Here is a 26,784-nt window from a genome sequence, read left to right as displayed (position 1 = left end):
ACTATAGAGAGGAAACAATGTACGAAGGGAGAAATAACCCAAGAGTAAATAATAGTTCAGAAATAAATCCTCCTACCAATTTTTATGTACCATAGAAAGCATTCCAACTGATGCAGCAGGCTTGGTATGGCAACTGCCCTATCCAAGAAGCAACTACAGACTTGTGAACACAGCCAGGTTCATCACACAAACCAACCTTCCATTGACTCCATCTATACTTCCCACTGCCTTGGGAAAGCAGCCAACATAATCAAAGACACCTCCCACCCCGGTTATACTCTGCCAACCTCTTCCATTAGGGAGAAGATACAAAAGTTTAAACACATACCAACAGATTCAAGTGCAGCAGTTTACCCGCTTTTACTAGATTTCTGAACGAAACTCTCAAATTTTAAATTTAATGTTGATCTCGCTCTTTGTACACTTTTTTGCAGCCGTAACATTGTATTCTTCGCTCTGTTCTGTTACCTGAATGTACTTTGTATAATATGACCTGCCCATACTGCAGGCAAAACAAAACTTTTCCCTGCACTTGGGTACATGTAAATAATAAATCACATCAAAGTCAAATCAAATAATGGGTCAGAGAGTGAGCAAATGGGATTTTGTACATGAATATGCATGTCATCGTGAATAAGGTTGATGAGTTGTAGACACAAGTCACCACATGGGACTAAGATATTATAGATATCGTAGAAACCAGGTTTTCAGAAATCCTCTTGAAAATTTAATTATTATGACCTCGTTCAGGAAGAGGATGCAGGGATTGCAGGTTTTGGGAACAGGGCTGAGAAGATGGTGTCTGGGAACCCTCCTCTGCCTGATCTTGTCCATGTAATACTATAGTCACATCACAATAACAAATTTCAATGGGCTGCACTTGGAAATGGCTTCTTTGTTCTGCACCTTATGTTTTCACAGGATTCAGACAGGTTAACCACAGAGCAGTTTAATCCTACAGTTTAATTGCAAGCTTAATTTCCAAACTCTCTGCTTGGCTATTCTCAGTCTGAGAGTGTGGATATTTTACAGCCACCTTAACATTTAGGAGGAATTTGAAAAGAAATCTTCATTTTGACCAAGGCTCCCTGTGGTAAACACATCTCAAGCCACAACAAAATCAGTACTGGCTGTGATTACTTCCATGATAGAATGACCTGTGGACACTTCCTGCAGGTATATCAAAATGGCCACTGAAATGACAAATGACAATTCTCCAGCACACGTAGGTCTCTAGACTGATGTCATGAGACTCTACCCCAAAGCCTATGGAAGAACCCAACCAAAGACTTTACCTTGTGGAGGAATGAAAATTGAATAAAACAAAGTAAGACAAGAATATGAGATATAAAGATAAGGGCCCAAGGGTCTGTGGCTGCAGCCTAGTGATTACATTGGGACGGTGCTCTCCAGCATACTCTCAACAGGAGCTTTCAAGGTTAGTTTGCATGTGACTTGTAGGTAGCACTGCCAGTACAGTTAAGACAATAAAATGTGAGGCTGGATGAACACAGCGGGCCCAGCAGCATCTCAGGAGCACAAAAGCTGACGTTTCGGGCCTAGACCCTTCATCAGAGAGGGGGATGGGGAGAGGGTTCTGGAATAAAGAGGGAGAGAGGGGAAGGTGGACCGAAGATGGAGAGAAAAGAAGATAGGTGGAGAGGAGAGTATAGGTGGGGAGGTAGGGAGGGGATAGGTCAGTCCAGGGAAGACGGACTGGTCAAGGAGGTGGGATGAGGTTAGTAGGTAGGAGATGGAGGTGCGGCTTGGGGTGGGAGGAAGGGATGGGTGAGAGGAAGAACAGGTTAGGGAGGCAGAGACAGGTTGGACTGGTTTTGGGATGCAGTGGGTGGAGGGGAAGAGCTGGGCTGGTTGTGTGATGCAGTGGGGGGAGGGGACGAACTGGGCTGGTTTTGGGATGCGGTGGGGGAAGGGGAGATTTTGAAGCTGGTGAAGTCCACATTGAAACCATTGGGCTGCAGGGTTCCCAGGCAGAATATGAGTTGCTGTTCCTGCAACCTTCGGGTGGCATCATTGTGGCGCTGCAGGAGGCCCATGATGGACATGCCATCTAAAGAATGGGAGGCGGAGTGGAAATGGTTTGCGACTGGGAGGTGCAGTTGTTTATTGCGAACCGAACGGAGGTGTTCTGCAAAGTGGTCCCCAAGCCTCCGCTTAGTTTCCCCAATGTAGAGGAAGCCACACTGGGTACAGTGGATGCAGTATACCACATTGGCAGATGTGCAGGTGCACCTTATCTTGGGGCCTGGGATAGGGGTGAGGGAGGAGGTATGGGGTCAAGTGTAGCATTTTCCTGCAGTTGCAGGGGAAGGTGCCGGGTGTGGTGGGGTTGGAGGGCAGTGTGGAGCGAACAAGGGAGTCACGGAGAGAGTGGTCTCTCCGGAAAGCAGACAGGGGTGGGGATGGAAAAATGTCTTGGGTGGTGGGGTCGGATTGTAGATGGCGGAAGTGTCGGAGGATGATGCGTTGTATCCGGAGGTTGGTGGGGTGGTGTGTGAGAACGAGGGGGATCCTCTTAGGGCGGTTGTGGCGGGGGCGGGGTGTGAGGGATGTGTTGCGGGGAATGCGGGAGACGCGGTCAAGGGCGTTCTCGACCACTGTGGGGGGAAAGTTGCGGTCCTTGAAGAACTTGGACATCTGGGATGTGCGGGAGTGGAATGCCTCATCGTGGGAGCAGATGCGGCGGAGGCGGAGGAATTGGGAATAGGGGATGGAATTTTTGCAGGAGGGTGGGTGGGAGGAGGTGTATTCTAGGTAGCTGTGGGAGTCGGTGGGCTTGAAATGGACATCAGTTACAAGCTGGTTGCCTGAGATGGAGACTGAGAGGTCCAGGAAGGTGAGGGATGTGCTGGAGATGGCCCAGGTGAACTGAAGGTTGGTGTGGAAGGTGTTGGTGAAGTGGATGAACTGTTCTAGCTCCTCTGGGGAGCAAGAGGCGGCGCCGATACAGTCATCAATGTAACGGAGGAAGAGGAGGGGTTTGGGGCCTGTGTAGGTGCGGAAGAGGGACTGTTCCACGTAACCTACAAAGAGGCAGGCATAGCTGGGACCCATGCGGGTGCCCATGGCCACCCCCTTTATCTGTAGGAAGTGGGAGGAATCGAAAGAGAAGTTGTTGAGGGTGAGGACGAGTTCGGCTAGGCGGATGAGGATATCGGTGGAGGGGGACTGGTTGGGCCTGCGGGACAGGAAGAAGCGGAGGGCCTTGAGGCCATCTGCATGCGGAATGCAGGTGTATAGGGACTGGACATCCATGGTGAAAATGAGGTGTTGGGGGCCAGGGAATTGGAAGTCCTGGAGGAGGTGGAGGGCGTGGGTGGTGTCACGGACGTAGGTGGGGATTTCCTGGACCAAAGGGGAGAAAATGGAGTCCAGATAGGTGGAGATGAGTTCGGTGGGGCAGGAGCAGGCTGAGACGATGGGTCGACCAGGGCAGGCAGGTTTGTGGATTTTGGGAAGGAGATAGAAACGGGCCGTGCGGGGTTGGGGAACAATGAGGTTGGAGGCTGTGGGTGGGAGGTCCCCTGAGGTGATGAGGTCATGAATGGTGTTGGAGATGATGGTTTGGTGCATGAATGGTGTTGGAGATGATGGGTAGTGATGATGGGAGATGATGCCAGTACAGTTGTTCGTTCAGCATTTCATAGTCAAGATCCAGTACTTGCCCAACACGTGTGTGAAGGTGCCAGTGCTCACCCTTAACACCCCATTTTCAGGGATTTGCTTCCATTCATAGCTCCTCAGTCTATCCTGGGAGGGATCTATTTGTACCTATTTAGCAATCCTAACATTTGCTGCTCTCAATGGCCATGTTTCTCGGTCTCAGGCAGACCACAAATAAGCCACAGACATGAGAATCTTGGTATGAAGGATCCTTGTGCCCAGAGACACCAGTTATGTATGTTGCCAAATAGGAGAGAATGTAACTTGCCATAGTGCCTGTTGGGATGGGAAGGTTCTAGAACATGTTCACATTAATAAGAAGGAGATATTGGATGTCTTAGCAGGCATACAGATGTGTAAATCCACAGGGCCTGATGAGATGTATCCTAGGCTGCCATGGGAGAGAATGAAGGAGATTGCTGCAGCCCTGATATTTAACAGTTCGGCAGGCACAGGTGAACTGCCAGATGACTAGAGAATAGCTGATGTGGTTCCTTGTTCAAGAAAGGCAGCAGGGGTAGGCCATGTAATTAAAAACCAGTCAGTCTGAAGGTAGTGCTTGGTAAATTATTAGAAAATATTTGGAAGGACAGGATTTATCTATACTTGGAAAGATTGAGATAGATCAGGAATAGTCGGATTTGTTAGTGGGACATCCTGTTTGACTAATTTGTTTTTTGAAAAGATGACAATATATTGATGAGCATAGTGCAGTTGACTTGCATTACATGGACTTCAGTAATGCCTTTGACAAGGTCCCACATGGAAGGCTGGTCCAAAAGGTAAGGTCCAGTGGGATTCAAAGCAATTTGGCAAACTGGATCTAAAATTGGCTTACCATCAGGAGGCAAAAAGTGATGATGGAAGGTTACTTTTTGTCATTAGAAGCCTGTAGCCAGCAGTGTACCACAGGGTTCAGTGTTGGGACCTTTGCTGTTTGTTCGACACAATAATAATTTAGATGTGAATATAGAAAGTTTCATTGGTAAGTTTGCAGATGACACAAATATCGGTGGTGTTAATAGTGAGGAGAATGGTGTCAAGCTGGTAAATTGGGCACAACAATGGCATGTGGAATTTAACTGAAATAAGTGAGTGATGCATTTTGAGAGGTTTAATAAGGAAAGGATTTACACAATGAATGGTATGTTCCTAGGGAGTACTGAGAACAAAGGGACCTGGATTTACAATTCCATGGATCCCTGAAGGTGTCAGCAAGTAGACAGGATGGAGAAGAAGGCACATAGGATGCTTGCCTTCAGTAGCCAAGGAAAAGAACATAGGAGCAAAGAAATCTTTTTAAAACTTTATAAAGCATTGGTTCAGCCACAGATGGAATACTGTGTGCAGTTCTGGTTGCCACACTATCAGAAGGACATGATTGTACTGGAGAGGGTGCAGAGGAGACTCACCAGAATGTTGCCTGGGATGAAAAATCTCAGTTATGGGGAGAGACTGGATGGGCTGAAGTTGTTTTCCTTGGAGCTGAGGAGGCTGAGGGGATATATTATTGTGACAAAATCATGAGAGGCATGGACAGAATAGATCGTGACAGATGTGTCTAAGACCAGAGGGCATAAGTTTAAATTGAGGCGCAATTGGTTTAGAGGAGATCTGAGAATTTTTATTTCACTCAGGGCGTGGTAGATATATGGAAAGTTCTGCCTGAGTGGGTACTGGAGGCAGGAACTCGCAACATTTAAGAAACATCTGGACGAGCAATTAAAATGTTGAGGTATGGTAGGATATTCACCAAGTTCAGTAAATGGGAATAATGCAGTTTGGTGTTTATTGGTCAGCATAGTTATCGTGGGCTGAAGGGCCTGTTTCTGTGCTGGAAAAATCTATGAAATTTGTGGCACCCTGCGTAACAAATTTGTCATTTTCCGGAATAATGCAGACAGTCCAACAAAAAGAATATAAGTGGAATCCTTACTTGAGGATTTATTTTCTCTGAGTTGTGCAACTTTGGAAACTTCTGCCTCAGAGGTCAGTGAAAATGGGGTTGTTGCATATCTTCAAGGTGAAAATAGATTTAGATTCTTGTTATGCAGGGGAATCAAAGATTATCAGGGATAGATGGACATGTGAAATTCAGAATGCAAACAGATCAGCCTTGATCTTTTTTGAATGGTGCGGCAGGCTTGAAGGGCTGAAAGTCTGCTGCTCCTAAATCTTATGTTCATACGTTACCTCATTCTTGCTTTTTCTTTGTTTCTCCTGACAGGAAAAAATTCCAAACGTTTAAGGAAAGTTTGATCAAAATACGATCCATTGTCCTCATGTTTACAAATCGCAAAAGATTTCTCAGAGTAAGTAAAAACATGCAGTGCACAGAATTATTCCAGACACCATGTCCACCTGATCGATTTCCATATGGTCCACCTGGTCCATGTCCACCTGGCCATAATGTTTGCGTCCATCTGATCTGTAATGTGAAGCTTTAATATGAATGTGTGAATACAATAGCCAAATCAAGAGAAGTGATGTATGGTCACATGACTACTGGGAGATTAATTGTCTCTAGAAGAATGGTGTGAAATCTTGTCTTGTATGTTTATCATGTTAAATAAAAAGGTAATGTTTGCCACAAACCTCCTGCAATCTTTTTTCTATCAGCCCCACAACAAAACTAGAACAACAGAATAACAGAAAGTTTGAAGTGGGTATTAATGATTACCTGTCGCTATTTCAAGAGGATATTGTGCCTGGCCAACGTTCCTAACTAAATCATGTTACAAAGCGGAGGGTGACATCTCCGCTCCACCCTGATGACTGAAATCCAAAACACCTAGAGAAGTTTGCCTCACCTCATGATCTGTTAAAGGAAGTGTAACAAGTGGTATAATTTGCCTCTCACCAATACCTGTTATAAAAGAGAGGTTAAATGAAACGAACTCCTGACAGTCACTCTATAATCAACAAGCGACAATTTATTTACCTGACTCTAACAGTGAACAAATTAACAGAGCTACTAACAAACCAAACAATTCCCCTGAACTACTAACTATTCCCAAATAAAACAAAATTCTAATGGTATGCTGTCCCAATAGATGAAAAGCCCACTTTGATAAAGCAAACTGATAAAAAAAATTTTAAAAAAAACTAAAGATGGTCTTCACCTGAACCAGAGGGGTACCGATATCCTGGGGGGAAAATTTGCTAAGGCTATTCGGGTGGGTTTAAACTAATTCAGCAGGGGGATGGGAACCAAAATTGTAGTTCGAGTATAGAAAAGGTTGAGAGTAGGGAAGTCCGAAATAAAGTTTCAGGGACGCAAGATGGCACCGGCAAGCAAGAAGTTGGTTTGAAGTGTGTCTACTTCAATGCCAGGAGCATTCGGAATAAGGTGGGTGAACTTGCAGCATGGGTTAGTACCTGGGACTTCGATGTTGTAGCCATTTCGGAGACATGGATAGAGCAGGGACAGGAATGGTTGTTGCAGGTTCGGGGATTTAGATGTTTCAGTAAGAACAGAGAAGATGGTAAAAGTGGGGGAGGTGTGGCATTGTTGGTCAAGGACAGTATTACAGTTGCAGAAAGGATGTTTGGGGTCTCGTCAACTGAGGTAGTATGGGCTGACGTTAGAAACAGGAAAGGAGAGGTCACCTTGTTGGGAGTTTTCCATAGGCCTCCGAATAGTTCCAGAGATGTAGAGAGAAGGATAGCAAAGATGATTCTCGATAGGGGTGAGAGAGACAGGGTAGTTGTCATGGGGGACTTCAACTTTCCAAATATTGGCTGGGAACACTATAGTTCGAGTACTATAGATGGGTCAGTTTTTGTCCAGAGTGTGCAGGAGGGCTTCCTGACACAGTATGTAGATAGGCCATCAAGGGGCGAAGCCACATTAGATTTGGTACTGGGTAATGAGCCTGGCCAGGCGTTAGATTTGGAAGTAAGTGAGCACTTTGGTGATAGCGATCACAATTCTGTTATGTTTACTTTAGTGATGGAAAGGGATAGGTGTATACCACTGGGCAAGAGTTATAGCTGGGGGAAAGGCAATTACGATGAGATTAGGCAAGATTTAGGGAGCAGAGGATGGGGAAGGAAACTGCAGGGGATGGGCACATTAGAAATGTGGAGCTTATTCAAGGAAAAGCTCCTGTGTGTCCTAGATAAGTATGTACCTGTCAGGCAGGGAGGAACCTGTAGAGGGCGGGAGCCATGGTTACGAAGGAGGTGGAATCTCTCTTCAAGAGGAAGAAGAAGGCTTATGCTCGGATGAGATGTGAAGGCTCAGTTAGGGCGCTTGAGGGCTACAAGGTAGCCAGGTAAGACCTAAAGAGAGAGCTCAGAAGAGCCAGGAGGAGACATGAGAAGTTGTTGGCAGATAGGATCAGGGTAAACCCTAAGGCTTTATATAGATATTTAAGGAGTAAATGAATGACGAAAGTAAGATTAGGGCCAATCAAGGGTAGTAGGGGTAAGTTGTGTGTGGAGTCACATGAGATAGGGGAAGCACTGAATGAATATTTTTCAACAGTATTCACTCTAGGAAACGACAATGTTGTCGAGGAGAATACTGAGATACAGGCTAATAGACTAGGTGGAATTGAGGTTCACAAGGAAGTGGTATTAGAAATCCTTCAGAGGGTGAAGATAGATAAGTCCCCTGGGCCGGATGGGATTTATCCTCGGATCCTCTGGGAAGCCAGGGAGGAGATTGCTGAGCCTTTGGCATTGGTCTTTAACTTGTCATTGTCTACAGGAATCGTGCCAGACAACTGGAGGATAGCAAATGTGGTTCCCCTGTTCAGGAAGGGGAGTAGAGACAACCCTGGTAATTATAGACCAGTGAGCCTTACCTCAGTTGTTGGTAAAGTGTTGGAAAAGATTATAAGGGATAGGATTTATAATCATCTAGAAAAGAATAAATTGGTTAGGGATAGTCAGCACGGTTTTGTGAAGAGTAGGTCGTGCCTCACAAACCTTATTGAGTTCTTTGAGAAGGTGACCAAACAGGTAGATGAGTAAACCGGTTGATGTGGTGTATATGGATTTCAGCAAGGCGTTCGATAAGGTTTCCCACAGTAGGCTATTGTACAAAATGCGGACGAATGGAATTGTGGGAGATATAGCAGTTTGGATCGGAAATTGGCTTGCCGAAAGAAGACAGAGGGTGGTAGTTGATGGGAAATGTTCACCCTGGAGACCAGTTATGAGTGGTGTACCGCAAGGGTCGGTGTTGGGTCCACTGCTGTTTGTCATTTTTATAAATGACCTGGTTGAGGGCGTAGAAGGATGGGTTAGTAAATTTGCAGACGACACTAAGGTCGGTGGAGTTGTGGATAGTGATGAAGGATGGTGTAGGTTACAGACAGACATAGATAAACTGCAGAGCTGGGCTGAGAGGTGCCAAACGGAGTTTAATGCAGACAAATGTGAGGTGATGCACTTTGGTAGCAGTAACCAGAAGGCAAAGTACAGGGCTAATGGTAAGATTCTTGGTATGTAGATGAGCAGAGAGATCTCAATGTCCATGTACACAGATCCTTGAAAGTTGCCACCCAGGTTGACAGGGCTGTTAAAAAGGCATACAGTGTTTTAGCTTTTATTAATAGAGGGATTGAGTTCCAGAACCAAGAGGTTATGGTGAAGCTGTACAAAACTCTGGTGCGGCCACACTTGGAGTATTGCGTACAGTTCTGGTCACCGCAGTATAAGAAGGATGTGGAAGCTTTGGAAAGGGTGCAGAGGAGATTTACTAGGATGTTGCCTGGTATGGAAGGAAGGCCTTACAAGGAAAGGCTGAGGGATTTGAGGCTGTTTTCATGAGAGAGAAGAAGGTTAAGAGGTGACTTAAATGAAACATATAAAATAATCAGAGGGTTGGATAGGGTGGATAGGGAGAGCCTTTTTCCTAGGATGGTGACGGCAAGCACGAGGGGGCATAGCTTTAAATTGAGGGGGTAAAAGATATAGGACAGATGTCAGAGGTAGTTTCTTTACTCAGAGAGTAGTAAAGGAATGGAACGCTTTGCCTGCAACAGTAGTAGATTTGCCAACTTTAGGTACATTTAAGTCGTCATTGGATAAGCATATGGACGTACATGAAATAGTGTAGGTTAGATGGGCTTGAGATCGGTATGACAGGTCGGCACAACATCGAGGGCTGAATGGCCTGTACTGTGCTGTAATGTTCTATGTCTTAATTTCTCAAAATTACAGCCAAGGGAAGTATGTTCTTTGCCCTCTCCACTGCCCTCCAGTCAGGAATGCCTTCCTCCATCGAATTCTTGTGTCAAAAATATTAACTGAGAACACACAGTACCTTTAGTTGGATAGTCCATACTCTGAGATCTTAGGGATTTCTGCATGGGCCAGTGATTTTCTCTTTCTTTAGAGCTAATGGCAGTAGAGAGCTGTTCATCTAACAGATGGCAGTTTGCTTTCATCCAGTTTTAAAATGCCCTCTTCTTTTATACCCTTGATGACTTATTAATTTCTTACACTAGGATTAGTCTGAGGTTGTCAAAACCATTAGATTTAAATTTAATTGAGCTTTGGTATTTAGGGTCTGGTTTAAATTAATTAGCTAAATTCAAAACCTGCTATCTTGGTAAAAATGCTGCTTTCCCTGCTTAGTTATAGCATTTTTAATAATGTTTTAATTTTAAGAACTTTCTGTGCATCTGCTGCTGCCTGTAGACATTTTTTTTAATCCAAGCCTTAAAAAACACACTTTTAAAGGGACAATGCACTCTTTCCCAGTGCCCCCCCCCCCCCGATTATTTTACAAACAACTTCTAACATCTAACATGTCTTCCAATCCACAAGTACTCTACCAACTTTGCAACAGTCACCATTTCTAATAAGAAACTAACTGGTAATTTTTGTGGGATCTTGCCGCACAAAGTCGCTACTATGTATTGGTAAATAATGTTAAACTTCAGAGCACTTCATTGTGGAGCCCAGTCTCTTACCATAGACTCCCGAACCAAGCAAAGTACAATGGATTTTCTCCAGAATTTGAATAAACCTCCTGCTGCAATGATGACAGGGATTTGAAAAATCTAGCAGATGTTAATGGCATGTACATGAAATATTGTTGGATCTTTCAAACATGTGAAGTAGCGTTTTATTTTTCTTATTTTTTTTATCTCTTTGTAGCTACGAGAACAAAAACGTGCGAGGATCGAGATGGTAACAGATTTCTTTTTATATCATTATTGGTTTGTCTCTCATTACACCTCATACATGGGTACAACACCATGTACAGGGGCTTGATAATGCATTTTTGGCTAGACTCCCACATGCTGGGATATAGTATCATATATTGTAGTATGAAATCACAACCTAGAATATGATACCACAGTATCACATACTGAATTATACTCCAGATGGTTGGTACTGGAATGCACTGCCTGAGAGCATTGTGGAACAGTTTCAAAAGAGTACTAGATGAACACCTGAAGAGAGAAAATATCCAAGACTATAAGTGAAGTGCAGGACAGTGGGTCTAGCTTCCAAATTAAGCAGATGTTCACCTGCACATCTGCCAATGTGGTATACTGTATCCACTGTACCCAGTGTGGCTTCCTCTACATTGGGGAAACCAAGCGGAGGCTTGGGGACCGCTTTGCAGAACACCTCCGCTCGGTTCGCAATAAACAAGTACACCTCCCAGTCGCGAACCATTTTAACTCCCCCTCCCATTCCTCAGACGACATGTCCATCATGGGCCTCCTGCAGTCCCACAATGATGCCACCCGAAGGTTGCAGGAACAGCAACTCATATTCCGCTTGGGAACCCTGCAGCCCAATGGTATCAATGTGGACTTCACCAGTTTCAAAATCTTCCCTTCCCCCACTGCATCCCAAAACCAGCCCAGTTCATCCCCACCCCCCACTGCATTACTAAACCAGCCAGCTCGTCCCCGCCTGCCCAACCTGTTCTTCCTCTCACCTATACCCTCCTCCAACCTCAAGCTGCACCTCCATTCCCTACCTACTAACCTCATCCCGCCTCCTTGACCTGTCCGTCTTCCCTGGACTGACCTATCCCCTCCCTACCTCCCCACCTACACTCTCTCCACCTATCTTCTTTTCTCTCCATCTTCGGTCTGCCTCCCCCTCTCTCCCTATTTATTCCAGAACCCTCTCCCCATCCCCCTCTCTGATGAAGGGTCTAGGCCCGAAACGTCAGCTTTTGTGCTCCTGAGATGCTGCTTGGCCTGCTGTGTTTATCCAGCTTCACACTTTGTTATCTTGGGCCTAGCTTAAGTCGCTTTTGTCAACAGCCACTAAATGTGCACAACAGACTGAATGGCCTTATTCTGTGCTTTAATCATTCTGTAATTCTATAACCCAAACCCTAATCCATCAACCCTAACTCTAATCTTAGAACTAACTCATTGATCTCTCCATAACCTTAACCGCCAAATCCTAATTCTAATCAATTAACTCTAATTCATTAGATCTAGCCTTAACCCTCAATCTTGAACCATTAAACCTCACCTCAACCATAAACCATGCTTTGTATCATTTAGATTTATATCCAAACTACACTGACTCGTGTCCAATATAATTGAATGCTAGTGACCCTCATTTTATTCCTTCTTCTGACAAACCTGTGCTCTGTCTCTATTTCTTTTCCCATTATCTCTCAAGTCAGTCAACCAAATCTTGATTAGAAAATTAGAATTTATTAATCTGTAATTAAAGAAAGAGGATGAGAATAGATTCCCTACAGTGTGGAAACAGGCCCTTTGTCCCAACAAGTCCACACTGCCCGTTGAAGCATCCCACCCAGACCCATCCCCCTATAACCCACACACCCCTGAACACTACGGGCAATTTAGCATGGCCAATCCACCTAACTTGCACATCTTTGGACTGTGGGAGGAAACTGGAGCACCCGGAGGAAACTCACGCAGACATGGGGAGAATGGGCAAACTCCACACAGACAGTTGCCCGAGGTGGGAATTGAACCCGGGTCCCTGGCACTGTGAGGCTGCAGTGCTAACCACTGAGCCACTGGGCTGCCCCCCTTAATTATTATTGAGTTTGAAATTCTGAGTGATGCAGAGCTTTTGGGACATAGGTTCAAAGCTATCTGTTTCTCTAAAGCACACTACACCCTCTACATGCATGCTGTATGCCAAATTGTTCTTAATATTTTTGTTTCCTCCCTAATTAATTGTTTTCTCCATGTTGAGACTCAGCTTTGTTTTAAAAGTTATTTTAAAATGAGACATTAAGCTGAAGTTTTTCAGAACTAGGGGATACTGTTTTAAATTTAGGGGTCACCCTAACAGACAGAAATGAGGAGGAATATTTTCTGTTCAAGGATTGTGGAACTATGGAACTCACTGCCCCACAAGATAGTGGGGTTGGGATTGTTAAAAGTTGAAAAGGCGGAGTTCAATGGAATCATATCAGGAAGTAGAAACATCATAGGTCATCGGAAATAGATTGGAATGAAATATGAAACACAAACAGATCAGCTCCGATCTTATTAAATGGTGGAGCAGGCTCAAGAGGCTGAATGGTCCATTTCTATTCCTATTTAGATGCTCACTTGTCTTGCACACATCATTGACACGCATCAAAACTTAGAAAGTGAAGAACAATTGAAACACCATGAGAAGGTATTGATTGGTTAGATCATGATTGACATGGTGATGCCACAGGAATGATTAACTGTAAATCTAAGTTATCCAATGAAACTGAAGTGAAGTAATGAACAAGAAAACTCTGATTGGTGAGGACATTGCCATGTGGATGTAGCAGGGATTGACATCTCCATAACCTTTTCCTGAATTAAAAAATGCTATTTGTGGAGAAATCCTTTTTGCCCTCAAAAATCAACATACTGGGTGTGAATATGAGTAGCTTCTACCACAAATAGCTGAGTCACACTGTAAGCCTGACTGGCAAACTTAAATTGGCTTTCAGTGTAATGCTCAGTACAGTTAAGATTATTTAGTAAATGCTGCCTAATAGCAGAATCACATCTGTCCTTGGGCATGGTGTTCTGACACAAGCTAGTTAAGACTGACAGTTCACAGTTCCTGTTGTACCTCCATGAAATCTGTGGTCCAACCAATCAGAACCCTTTTCTCATATTATATAAGTTATTGTTCCCATTCTAAGTTCTTGTATCCCACTCCTGATGAGGGCAAGGCAGGAAAAAACTTCAATATTATATGTTTTTAGTGATGTTTATATTCTGCACTATGAAGTAATTACAATTTATTTTGCTGAGAATTTAGTTATAAAACAGTGATCTTTTCAATCAGGAACAAACAATGAGAGAAGTGGTAAATGTCGCTCACCTGGATATTCCTGCTGAGTTGTACTCCTTACTCCAAACAGCAGCAGCAGGTATGGTTTTTGTTTCATTATTCATTTTGATTCATTATTCTATTGTTCTCTACTTCTCCCTCTGTCTCTCCCGCCCCCTACTCACGCCCCCATCTCTCTCTCCCTCCCCTACCTCTCTTTTCCTTGTCTTTTATTTTACCCATGCCTTTCACTCATTCTCTGTATCTCTGCCTATTTTCAGTGGATATATCACACTAGTAAATAGTTCAGTTTGCACCTGACTGCACTGGAAATGTTACAGATAAAGTAATCCAGGTGCACAATCTGAAAATCCCCTGAACCTGCACCATAAATGTCACAAAAGTTGCAATGTTGCACTTCAACTCTAAAACCTGAGAATTCAGGGCTCTAAATATACACCATGTTGGTGAAAATATGTGGTGATATTCGTTATCTGGTGTGTTAGGTGCCATGAGATTGTAAGTGATTACTTAGAAGTTTACTCAGGACAGAAAATACAGAGATGAAATCTGCCCATTGTCTGTTGTTGTCTTACTTTGTGGTTTGCCTTTTAAAAGTTGCACTGCTTTTATAATTCCATACCCATAACCTATTGTCCCCTTCTCCTTGCTGTGAAAACACGTTCAAAATACTTAGGAAGATGTTGATGTCTGAATGTTATTTGCTTTTGTGCAGCTGGTAAAGAAAATCAAACTGATTGTATTATCCAGATTGAAACTCCAAAAATTCAATCAGAGGAACAGCTAGTGATGGCTCTTGACATCAATAACTATCCTTTTTCCAACTTTGTACGGACTCACTTCAAGGTAAATGTATGTGGAATCCTATGCTGATTAGACAGCACATAAATGATTTGGAGGAGGGTACAGAGGAAGTCCCTTACATTGCTGTCATTGATATTTCGTTTCATGCAGAAGCACTTATTTGGTATGTTGACCACTCCATTGGATGAAGCACTGACCCAATCAGAAGAGGATTTGAAAGAAGAAGCTGTTATGGTCTTCAAGTTGGTAAGGGTCAAAGGAAAAACCGTTAGCAAACAGTTATGGCAATGCACTGGCTGTAGCCTAGAGCGCAATTAACTGCCTATACCCTGGTCACTTCTCTGCTACTCTGTAATTACTGGCTGGAGTGAGTGTCCTCTCAGTTTTCCTTGTCTTGCTCCAGGCTGCCCCACTTGGTGTTTCTGACAAATAGCTGCAGTGAAAAATCAGGAATTTAGGGAAGTGCAAGCACACACTCAGGACATCTGTACTGTAGCACTGTCAGTTTTATTTACATTCACAACGTATCCTACCTGAAACATTTGATTCATGTTTAGTTTGTAATTCACTCTGAGCATCATTCAAGGATGTGTATGCAACATTGAGAGGATTTAAAAGCGATACTTCTATGATGTTTGATGAATAATTAGGAGCTGTCCACCTCATTTCCACATGAAACCAAATCTGAAAGTTGCCCCATTTCAGTTTTAATAGACATGAAGTTGACAGTTTACACATGGAGGTGATGAGAATGATTTATGTGGGAATTGTGAATTTGAAAATGATGCACTGGAGGGATGCAGGAGGAGCTGAAAGTAAATTAATTGAATAGGATAGACTATGACATACTTAATGTGGGAATTCTTGATGCAGATCCATATATCCGGTGGTAAATATTCCACCTATCAAAATCTCACCCAAGAACACGAGGAACAGATAGAAAGGTTGTGGTAAACTATATTAACAGAGCTCCACCTAGTGGAAAAGTAAAGTACTGAGCTGTACCAATTGCAGGCTTAATTCCTCCTCTGATGAAGTCATCTCAACCAAAATGGTAAGATAACAAAGTGTGAAGCTGTTTGAACACAGCAGGCCAAGCAGCATCTCAGGAGCACAAAAGCCGACATTTTGGGCCTAGACCCTTCATCAGATCACCAAAATGGCGATCTTTTGTTTTAATTGGCATGGTGTTCCTGAAAGAAAGAGAAGTTTTGATTGCTAACGTCTACTGGAAGTTGTGTGTTTGCATGTGATGTGGGCACCTGTACGTGTGTGTCTGTACGTGTATATGTGTGCATGCATTTACTTGTGTGAAAACAAAAACCAGCACTTTGTGAAGGAAATTATGTATGTCTGTGCTCCTATGAGTGTTTATGTACTTGAGTGTGTGCATGCGTGTGCTCCTATGAGTGTTTATGTACTTGAGTGTGTGCATGTGTGTGCATTTGAGTGCATGTTTTAATGATTGCGTGGGTACTTCTCCATGTGTGTGCATGTTTTGTGGAAATGATTGGATTTGCAAGTCCTCTATCTTCTGGACTTGCAGACTCAGCTCTCACATTTAGGAAACAGAGGTGATAATACTTATTAATCTACAACTAGGAGAAAGGGTTGCCAAGGGTAACATGGGTAATTCCTAGTAAGCAAGATTCCTCACAAGTCCAGCTTTTTGCATTTTCATATCTTATCCAATGTAAGAATCTAATGATGTTCCTCTTACAGATAATGAGATTCATGGGTGATCCTTACCTCAATGGAGCTCAAGAAATCCTCTTTGGTGATTACATAGCGCAGATTGGACTGGCTAACCCCAATCTGAGAGATGAAATCCTTTCTCAATTAGCCAATCAGGTGTGGAGAAATGTCAATGAAAAGAATGCAGAAAGGGGCTGGCTTTTATTCGCTACTTGCCTGAGTTGTTTTGCTCCCTCTTCCAGGATGGACAAGTACCTGTTAAAGTGAGTAGGATGTGAAGCAGGAGGGTAGGATCAAGGGGAAGAGCCAGCACATGTATTGTGGGGACAAAGTTGAAGATTGTGTGAGAGGGCTGTGGGAATGTTAGGAGAGGATGGCGGTCATGGTGTATGGGCTGTGAACATGAAACATGAGGACTCTGTGTGAAACAAAAATAGAAATTGCTGGGAAAGCTCAGCGGGTCTGGCAGTATCTGTGGAGAGAAATCACTGTTAACGTTTTGAGTCGAGTGGTCCAAGTTCTAAGGATTTCAGCAATTTCTGTTTTTGTTTCTGATTTGCAGCATCCACAGTTCTTCTGGGTTTTTCTTTGACTGTGTGAAACCTTACCCTAATCTGTTCCCAAATCTTTAACAAATCCTGTCACATTTCTGTGGAACGAAAACAGTGTTAACGTTTCAGGTCTTGTGACCCTTCTTCAGAACTGATTATGGTTAAGGAAAAGCTTGGTAAATATGCTGAAGGTGGAATGGGGGAAGGGGGAGAAGTAAACAATATGTGGATATGGAGCTTAGAGTGATAGAGAAAAACACAATTGGGGAGACAAAGAAATGGATATAGTTTAGCCTGGGAGAGCAATAGCTGCTAATGGGATTCATTAATGGCTGACAATGGGTTTTTAAAAAAGCATTGATTTTACCCTGGATATTTAACTTCAGTTCAGCATCAAGGCTGTTTTGGGTAGAACAGACTCTGCAGCTTCCATGACCTGAAACCTTCATCCACACAATACCCAGGTCACAAATGCCCAGACTTACAGCCAAGAACATTGCTGCTTCCTTCCAGCTTTCCATAGTGTGCCATATCGTTTTTCTGAGTCTGTGGTGTGAAGGTGAAAGTACATTATAGGCTGGGATTGAAGAAATTTGTTTAACATTAGACAGATACAGCACTTGTTACAAGCTTCTGACATTCTTCTGACATTCTCTCTGCTTTTGTCCATCAGATTTGTTTCAGATCATGCCTACAATGGGTTTAAGTCTGTGTGTCAGCACAAGCTCATGCAGGCAATGCAAAAGGCCAGGTATGGTGTGGAAGGAGTCAGAAGCTACCCACCGTGTCTGCTAGAATGGACAGGCAACAAGAGGAAGGGCAACATTGCTTTAAAAGTGTCCTGCTTTGATGGTAAGCACAGATTCCCCCAATTGTACAAGCTCAATTCATTTTATCTAATGTTCCTTGGATGGGAATTAAATAATATCACACAGTGTGGAGCTGGAAGAACACAGCTGGCCAGACAGCATCGGAGGAGCAGGAAAGTTGACATTTTTGGGTCAGGACCCTTCTTCAGAAATGGGGACGGGGAAGGGAGCTCAGAAATAAACAGAGAGAGGAGGAGTGGGGCTGGAGAAGGCAGATGGGATGGTGGTACGTCGTCCAGTTTGCGACACTGACACTGGAGGACGCCCACGATGGACACGTCACCCAGGGAGTGGGAGGGTGGTTTGAAATGGTTCGTGAACGGAAAGTGTTATTTGTCGCGTACAGAGTTTGGAGACCATTTTGTAGAGCACCTGTGCTCTGTTCGCAACAAACAACAACACCTTCCTGTTGTGAGCCATTTCAATTTACCCTCCCACTCTCTGGGTGGCATGCCCATCCTGGGCCTTCTCCAGTGTCACAATGACACCACCCACAAACTGGAAGAGCAACACCCCATATTCTGCCTCGGGAGACTACAGCCCAGCGGCCTAAACATGGATTTCACCAGTTTTAAAATCTCCCCAACCCCAGCCTCATTCCATGACCAACCCTCCCTCTCATCCCTGCCTCCTTGACCTGACACAACCTATCCACCCTCTCTCTCACCTATCCACTCTGCCCACTTTATCGACCAATCCCCACCACTCCCTACCTGCACTCACCTATCACCGTCTGACCTATCTTCCCCAGCCCCACTCCTCTTTGGTCTGTTTATTCTGAGCCCCCTTCTCCCTCCCCACTTCTGAAGAAGGGTCCCAACCCAAAACGCCAACTTTCCTGCTCCCCTGATGCTGCCTGGCCTGCTGCGTTCTTCCAGCTCTACACCTTGTTACCTCTGATTCCAGCATCTGCAGTTCTTACTGTCTGTGACCTTAATTGTGGTCGAACCCATTTGCTAAAGCCAAATTTGCAAATCCAACTCTTCTAGCTTGGACCCCCAGTTCAGGAGGTAATTTGTTCTCCACCAATTACTTCTCCTTTAGTCAATCTCTGTAGTTACGAAGTCACAATCTTTGGTTAACATTTGAGCTGGAGAGAGTGCAACTGCTTAATTGTTCATATGAATATTCTAGCGGAGTATTGGCCATTCTCTCAATTGTGTTTGTGCTAGTACTGTTTTCCACGTGAGCCACCCAGTTTAATCACATTTCCCCACACAATCTCCCCCGATCCCCTCCACCCGTCTATTACCCAAACAATAGAATTTTATGCACAGTCTAACACTACAATCCCTGGCACTCTGTCCATTTGTACAATTTATGCAATTTAGTACTTTTTTTGCCTTACTCCTGCACCTTTTACTGTACCACTTTGTCCCTTCAGTTCCCTCATGCATTAATATCCCAATTAGTCTAATATGAATCTTCTACTCACTCCTTGTGCCATCCAATACTCTTCTCAAATGTGGCAGGGAATTAGTTATTTGAACTACCCTTTGTTTCAATAAATAATTTTCTCTTCGGTCAGATATTTCCCAGATACTTTACATGGACAACTGGCAGTGTCAAACCTTAACCATCCTCTGTTCCAAAACGTTTTATGTAGATTGGATATTAATTATTTTAGTTATGGTCTAAATTTGAATTATGGTTTGTTACAGACATGCTGACCAGCGAAATGCTTTGTTCCATTTACCACATCAAAATCCCTCAACATTCCGATTCGATGTCTGATCTAACCAAAATATATGAATTGTAATGGAAATGACAGCAAACTAAATAACTCTCGTTATCTTGTTTTCAGGTGTGAGCTTTCTGTGCCCAGTGAATTCGTGGACCACAGGAGAGGAACTGGGTCAAGATATTCTGCAACACAGGTAACATCAGAAGAAAGAAAAACAAGCATTGTTTCATAGCAGGTACCGGTGGTGGAATTTTACTGCTGTCAGACAATACACTCTGGAATAGTACCGTACATAAAATGCCCAATTCCCACAACAGACATGTAGCTAATCACAGGAAAACATATTTAGTGAACAAATGAGCTACATCTGAAATTGAGTGTGCCTGTAAATACCCACTTCAACAGACACACAGAAGAACACAAGAAACATACACTCAGTCTCAAACATATACACATTATACACAGCTCACAAACATACATATAGATAGATGTAGGCACACAAGTAGATGCTGTCACCAACACATGTACACAGAAAAACACAAATCACCCATGTGCACATACTCAAGTAATAATGCTTGATGTTATCACAGGGGTGTGACAGAAGGCTGGAAAGGATGGTCAGTGGCAAGAAAGAGTAAAGGCGAATGGGCTGAGCTTGGAGGTCATGATTATGCAATGGACCTTTTGTCTGATCTGGAACTCATGACAGATTTCCCAAGGCAGAAATCTTACTTCTTCATTTCCTCTGAGGAAAAGTCAAGAAACCGGAAGAACAGAAATGTGTAGGTATTCTAGAGCTGAAGCTGTCAAGTGCTGTGGTTGTTCTTGGGTTATGGGTTCCTGGGTTTTGTCTCTCTGATACGACAGAGGGCCACATGCTTTTTGTCCATTCATTTTAATGGCAACAGAGTTGGGAACTTCTAAACATTAGTGCACCCTATCTATAATGAGTTCTGTGAGCTGTCATTGGGTAAGTAACAAGACACAATCAGGGTCGATACAACACCAGTATCAAATTTTAAAAAGTGCCCACAGACAGTAAAGGCAAGCTATGGAGTAAATTGGGAGATTTGCAGAGTTATTCCCAACTGGTTATTTATGAGATTCCCAAAGATTCCATAATCCCGGGGAGTCAGGCTACCTGTTGCCACCTGGAATTGGCTAATTTGCCAGATGCCTCATTAGTAACTTGTCTTTGTCTTTGTTCCTGAGCAGTGTCTTTGGCCATGGTTTCGACTCAGATGATGATATTCCCTGCCCTCCTGTCACACAGGCTTCTACCTATATGCCAAACTCAGCCAGACACATTTCAGGATCTGTTGGACAAGGTGAGATTGTTTTTGATGAGTTACTTGATAGGGAGTTTAAAAAGTTTTTGAAAAGTTAACTCTTCTAAAATGAAACTGGAACATTAATAATTTTCAGATGTTTCATGGACAAACATTTGAGCTTTTTCTCATGGTGATTCTAGTTGCTGGTGTGTCTAACCTGTAGTGATTCTTGCTTAAGACAATTCTTTCTCTTGGCCATTAATAATATTCCGATTATTGTTAGAATTTTTTTGTCTTTATGTTTTTGATAGATTCCAATGTCCTCAATGAAAACCGCTCTCAAAAAGGACTCGATTGCTATCTCGATAGCCTGTTTGATCCTGTTTTATCGCATGAAAATGGGGTATGGAACTTCAAATCTGCAAAGGAAACATGACCGTAAGACAGGATAATAAAATGTGAGGCTGGATGAACACAGCAGGCCAAGCAGCATCTCAGGAGCACAAAAGCTGACGTTTCGGGCCTAGACCCTTCATCAGAGAGGGGGATGGGGAGAGGGAACTGGAATAAATAGGGAGTGAGGGGGAGGCGGACCGAAGATGGAGAGTAAAGAAGATAGGTGGAGAGAGTATAGGTGGGGAGGTAGGGAGGGGATAGGTCAGTCCAGGGAAGACGGACAGGTCAAGGAGGTGGGATGAGGTTAGTAGGTAGATGGGGGTGCGGCTTGGGGTGGGAGGAAGGGATGGGTGAGAGGAAGAACCGGTTAGGGAGGCAGAGACAGGTTGGACTGGTTTTGGGATGCAGTGGGTGGGGGGGAAGAGCTGGGCTGGTTGTGTGGTGCAGTGGGGGGAGGGGACGAACTGGGCTGGTTTAGGGATGCAGTAGGGGAAGGGGAGATTTTCCCGTTCCCTCTCCCCATCCCCCTCTCTGATGAAGGGTCTAGGCCCGAAACGTCAGCTTTTGTGCTCCTGAGATGCTGCTTGGCCTGCTGTGTTCATCCAGCCTCACATTTTATTATCTTGGAATTCTCCAGCATCTGCAGTTCCCATTATCTCTAGTAAGACAGGATGGTTCCTTCCAAAAGACAGTGAGAATTCAAGAATTAAAAAGAAGAAAGATTCCAGAACTCAGTTAAGAGGATGGCGTTACTGAAAACTAAGAACCAAGATTAGCAAGAATGTTATCCTGGAGAGTAATGGATGAATGGAATGGACTCCCAGTAAATTTGAATTAGTTGCATCTTTCAACAAAGGGACTGTGTGATAAAAATAGGCCCAACAGTTGGAGACCTAAGTACCTACAAAGATAAATGACGTGAGGATCACCGAGCCATGAAATGCATAAGAGGAGGTCACTAGGCACCTCTTAACTTCCCAATTTGTTAAAATTCCACTAAACTCTCTGTTGCAAGCATGACCATAGCAAAGTGTTTCACTAATTTCCTCAAAAACAACTTCAGACTCTGATGAAGGGTCTAGGCCCGAAACGTCAGCTTTTGTGCTCCTGAGATGCTGCTGGGCCTGCTGTGTTCATCCAGCCTCACATTTCATTATCTTGGATTCTCCAGCATCTGCAGTTCCCATTATCACTTCACTCTAACTTCTTCTGCATTGTCTGTGACAATTCTAAATTGATGATCTGTTAGTGACTCCACAGCCAGAGGAATATTCCTTCCCAATTCATCCTACAAAAACTTTCATAACCCAAACTACCTCCTGTAAATAGCCTAACCTTGCCGTCTTTCAGGGTCCCATAATCTGTCTCATCATTATATTCTACCATTCTTCATCATCCTGATGAGTTCACACTACACATGTTCTCTGGATTTTAATGCCCCTTTTAAAAAGAGCTCACACAACTATGCACTGTCTCTAAATGTGAACTTAAATATTAACATTTTGAGCTGGTGCAGTATCTTCTTATACTACTGGAGTTCCTGTGGGTCTTTAACAGGCATTTTCCTGGTTAAAGGACAAACCCCAATGGAAATTCATCCTTACTCCTTTATTGCTGTACCCAACATCCCAAATTTGTGAAGAAGAGTGTGACAGTCCCCGAGGCAGTGGGATCATGTAGACTGGAGAGTGTCATTGTCATTGATCAGGGTCATCAGACTAGGCAAGAGTGCTGAAGGGTGTTCAAGTTAAGTAGTAATGTGGACTCTTTGATGTTCCACTGTGTCTATGCTGTAAGTTATTTTTACAGTTAAACCTGTGCTAAGGAATCTGATCATAGGGGGAAAAGGGTGTGTGCTGCTGACCAATGCTAGCGTCTCAGACCATCTGCTTCCGGAAGTCACTGCCACATAGATCTGCATAGTGGCAGTGAAAATGAGAGAAAATGTAGCTGCTGACCCCATTCTTTTAGTGGCTTTTGCATAATTCCAACAGTGAGGAGGCTCCAAGAAGTTTGGGTAGCTTGGTCGCAACACTGGATAACCAGTAGAGGTCACAGCTTTCACCCACTGCCTCAGACCATTCAGAGTTATTATAGTGGCTTATGCAATGGGTAAGGTGAGAAGATGCCTCAACCAGCATAAGTGTTGTTGACATTATCCTGCACCACACTCGTTGCAACTAGTTGACTAACTCCCATTCAAGATAAACTAATATTCTGGATGAGGTAGAATCCACAATAAAAACAGAATACCAATGGTATGTAGAAGAAGTGATGTAGTGAAATTACTTCCCTTTATTTATGTAAACACTTTCATAACAGTTAATGTCGTGATCCTCACACTGACTATTAACCCAGTTCTAGGAGTAGCCTGAATCAATGAGCCCTTAGATCTGCTCTTGAATGGGAAACAAGAGTAATGTAAAAGTGAAAGCATAAGTTTTGAGGAATTGTAAAGCTATCAAGCACGAAAGAGAGAGAAATTACCAAGGTTTTTCCAGTTAAAAATACTGAGGGAACAAGATACTACAATATCTTTAAAAATTGAAGAGAACTTCCTGAGTCCCAGAAAGGAACTTTAGTTTGCAGACTTCAGTAGGAATCAATACAGTGGAGCTGGAGACTTCATTCTGAGTTATGTTGAGCCTTTTGCTCGTAGGCTTCATTAACTATCAGAGTTTGGCATGATGTGATATTTTGTGAGTGGCGTTTTCTTATGTTATGGAGTTCAATAACAATTGGAGTTTTGTTAAGCTGCACAGATGATTATGTTAAGGGTTTCATTAACTAATGGGGCTTTGTCACATTGTGGATTCTCATCAATGAATGAAGTTTTGTGATCTTGCTGAATTTCATTGACTAGTAGGGTTTTATAGAATTTGCTGAAAAAAAGTGACACGTGGCTAAAATCTTTTTAATCTTATATTCATCAAGCCAGACATAAGACTGCCAAATTTCAGACCATTGCAAAATGTTATGCTGCAAGAGACAAGGATACATATTGGTTTGCAAGTCAACTCTAATTGCCTGAGACATTGCCATAGAGAAAACTAAGGAATTATAGGCTTCCTAAGCTCCTGTGTGGTTCAGTAAAGATGCATGGCTTGATCATATTCCCTTTGTTTGTAAAGATTGGATCCTGGTATGTGAATGTACGTCACTTCTAGGAAGCATAAATGTTCCATTTTGCAAGCTTGATTGATTGTCTTACATTTGTTGCTATTGTAACTTTGCCACTGAATCAAGCAACATGTTGCTTTTGTTGTTCAGACAAGGCAAAGCATTGGCTGTATAAACTGGAAAAACTGCAGATGCTGTAAATTAGAAACAAAAACAGAAACTGCTAGAAAAGCTCAGCAGATCTTGTGGAGCAAAATCAGAGTCAACATTTCAGGTCAAGTGACCCTTCCTCAGAACTGATGGTAGCTAGGAAATGTCAGTTTATATGCACCTGGCTGTGCCCAACAAATATGTGCTCTCAAAACTTAAAGCAACACAGCTACTGTTAAATTTAACGTGGTGATTCAACTTTTTCTGAATAGTCCTCAGTGTGCTAATAGCTGCATGAACAACCAATTTAAATTAATCAGTCAAACTTGCAATATGAAACATTTCCACTTGTTAGAAGCAACATTTCATTCATACACACGGGCCTTTTCTCTGCCAAGCAAAAGTTCAAGCCTTCTGTATTTTTTGAATTACTCAGGAGCTTGTTGAGCCTGTAGTTTGCTGGTACTTTCTCCTAGCAACACTCCTGCCAAAGAACATTGGCTTGTCAACTAATCTGTGGTATATGTTGTTATGATTGCCTGAAATTTGCTAGTTTTGTGTTTGTTTAAAAGATTCAATGTCATGTCTTGTTTTCCAGCAATTTTCAAGTTCCATACTAGATGATAATAAATTCATTAGTGATTTTCATCGTGCAGTATGTTTTGGTTTGAAGTTTTTTTTGTCCTTCCAATTTTGAGGATTTGGAAAGATCATCCTTCGTGTCAGTTCGAATGAAGGGAGGCGGGCAAGTAGGAGATGGCAATGGAGATGAGACTCAGCAAAATTCTGAGAGACCTACAGAGATCCCTAGAGCTCATCAAGGTTAGTACTCTGTGGAACTGTTTGAGAGAGCTGTGTATCTTAGTCTTTACATTGTGACTGGAGTCAAGCAGTGACTTTTTAACTGTAAATAATACTGCCTGTCACTGTTGCTGACCACAACCAGATTTTGTCAGCACCAGTGAGCTCCATTGTTTTACAATGGCACAATGGGAAGAGAGGAAAATACACAAAGCTCTTTGTTGAAGAGCCCCATATACTTTAAAAGAGAATTACCCCTTTCCCATTGCCAGGCCCACTCCAAGCAGCATTTCCAACCCAGGCCCCAGTTGTAAGGATTCCTGAAAAAGGAAAGTTGAGAAAATACAAAATAATTTCTCAAGTCTAATGAAAGACAAGAGGCTATTGTTTACAATAAAATGTAATTGATACTGCTGTTCTTAATGTTGTTCTTTAGGCTATGACCCTTCTCAATTGAATGTCCAGCAGCAAGATTTCATTAACCAGCAAGCCTATCTCCTGGTAAGTTCCAGTTTCATTAATGAACCAAAGGGTAGGGGAAGGGAAGATGTGTTTGATGGTGACATGATGTTGGTGGTGGTGAAATAGTGAAGGACGATCCTTATGGAGCAGAGGGTGCGGGCATGGGAAGCCCAATAGCAGTTCTGGAAGGGACGAAAAAGGATAAGAACAGTGATGTAGAAATCCTTGGTTGGAGCAAGAGGAAGACCCATCACAATGTTACTTGAAAGGTTTTAACAGATGCAATGGAGACTGAGAAATTGGGAGAATGGAGTAGAGTTCTTACAGGCAGCAGGGTGTGAGAAAGTCTAATTGAATTATCTGTGGGAATCGTTGGGCTCCTAATGAATACTGTGCTTGTAGACAGTCAATCGCCATAATGGAAAAACAAAAGTTGACGGCGGAAGAAGTCTAAAGGATCATGTGAAAAGATGAGAAAGATAGATAATCGAAACAAAGTCAGTGAAATTTTCCAGTTTAGAGTGAAGGCAGGAAATGGCTTAGGGTACAATCACCAACGTACCAGAGAAAAATGAGTGAAAGGTCCATCACCAAACACACCTTCTTCTCCCTCCTTTTGATCAAGTGACATCCTGCTCCACTCTTGAAAAACCCACGTAACCACCAGCTTTTTGGTACTTTTCCATATAAAAATACATGATACAACATCTCCTCTTCCTTCAGGGCCCAATGCCCAAAACATTTCTTCCAGGTGAAATAGTCTTTTACTTTAGTAGACTGCTCACAATGTGGTCTGCCCATTGCAGGGGATCATATTGCAGAACACCTCTGTTCAGTTTACAAATGTGACCCTTGGCTCCCAGTCACATGACCCAACCATTCTCTGTTAACCTCACTCTGATCTCTTGTATTTCTTTGCTTCCTGCTGTGTTCCCTTGAAATTCAACGCAAATTTGTGGAATAGCACTTCATCTGTTGATGTGTCAATCTGCAGTCTCCTGAACTCAATAATCAATTTCAACCAAAGTCCCTGTATCCATTTT

General features: G+C 43.1%; 1 protein-coding gene across 1 annotated transcript in view; it reads left to right on the top strand.

The window, feature by feature from the left end:
* The window catches only part of myo15aa (myosin XVAa), a 132,943-nt gene that overhangs the window by 45,257 nt on the left and 60,902 nt on the right, over nucleotides 1–26,784 (top strand). Inside the window, exons 22-34 of the mRNA XM_059653868.1 lie at nucleotides 5,912–5,996; nucleotides 10,801–10,833; nucleotides 13,933–14,017; nucleotides 14,654–14,784; nucleotides 14,893–14,988; nucleotides 16,465–16,700; nucleotides 17,662–17,840; nucleotides 19,662–19,734; nucleotides 20,132–20,323; nucleotides 20,757–20,869; nucleotides 21,124–21,215; nucleotides 25,177–25,300; nucleotides 25,716–25,780. Coding sequence (XP_059509851.1) covers nucleotides 5,912–5,996; nucleotides 10,801–10,833; nucleotides 13,933–14,017; nucleotides 14,654–14,784; nucleotides 14,893–14,988; nucleotides 16,465–16,700; nucleotides 17,662–17,840; nucleotides 19,662–19,734; nucleotides 20,132–20,323; nucleotides 20,757–20,869; nucleotides 21,124–21,215; nucleotides 25,177–25,300; nucleotides 25,716–25,780 — 1,504 coding nt within the window. The remainder of the gene's footprint in view (nucleotides 1–5,911; nucleotides 5,997–10,800; nucleotides 10,834–13,932; nucleotides 14,018–14,653; nucleotides 14,785–14,892; nucleotides 14,989–16,464; nucleotides 16,701–17,661; nucleotides 17,841–19,661; nucleotides 19,735–20,131; nucleotides 20,324–20,756; nucleotides 20,870–21,123; nucleotides 21,216–25,176; nucleotides 25,301–25,715; nucleotides 25,781–26,784) is intronic.

The sequence above is a fragment of the Stegostoma tigrinum genome, chromosome 23, assembly GCF_030684315.1.
Source record: "Stegostoma tigrinum isolate sSteTig4 chromosome 23, sSteTig4.hap1, whole genome shotgun sequence".
NCBI classification, from domain to species: domain Eukaryota; kingdom Metazoa; phylum Chordata; class Chondrichthyes; order Orectolobiformes; family Stegostomatidae; genus Stegostoma; species Stegostoma tigrinum.
The sequence above is the reverse complement of the archived record's forward strand: the minus strand, read 5'-3'. Positions and strand labels throughout refer to the sequence as shown.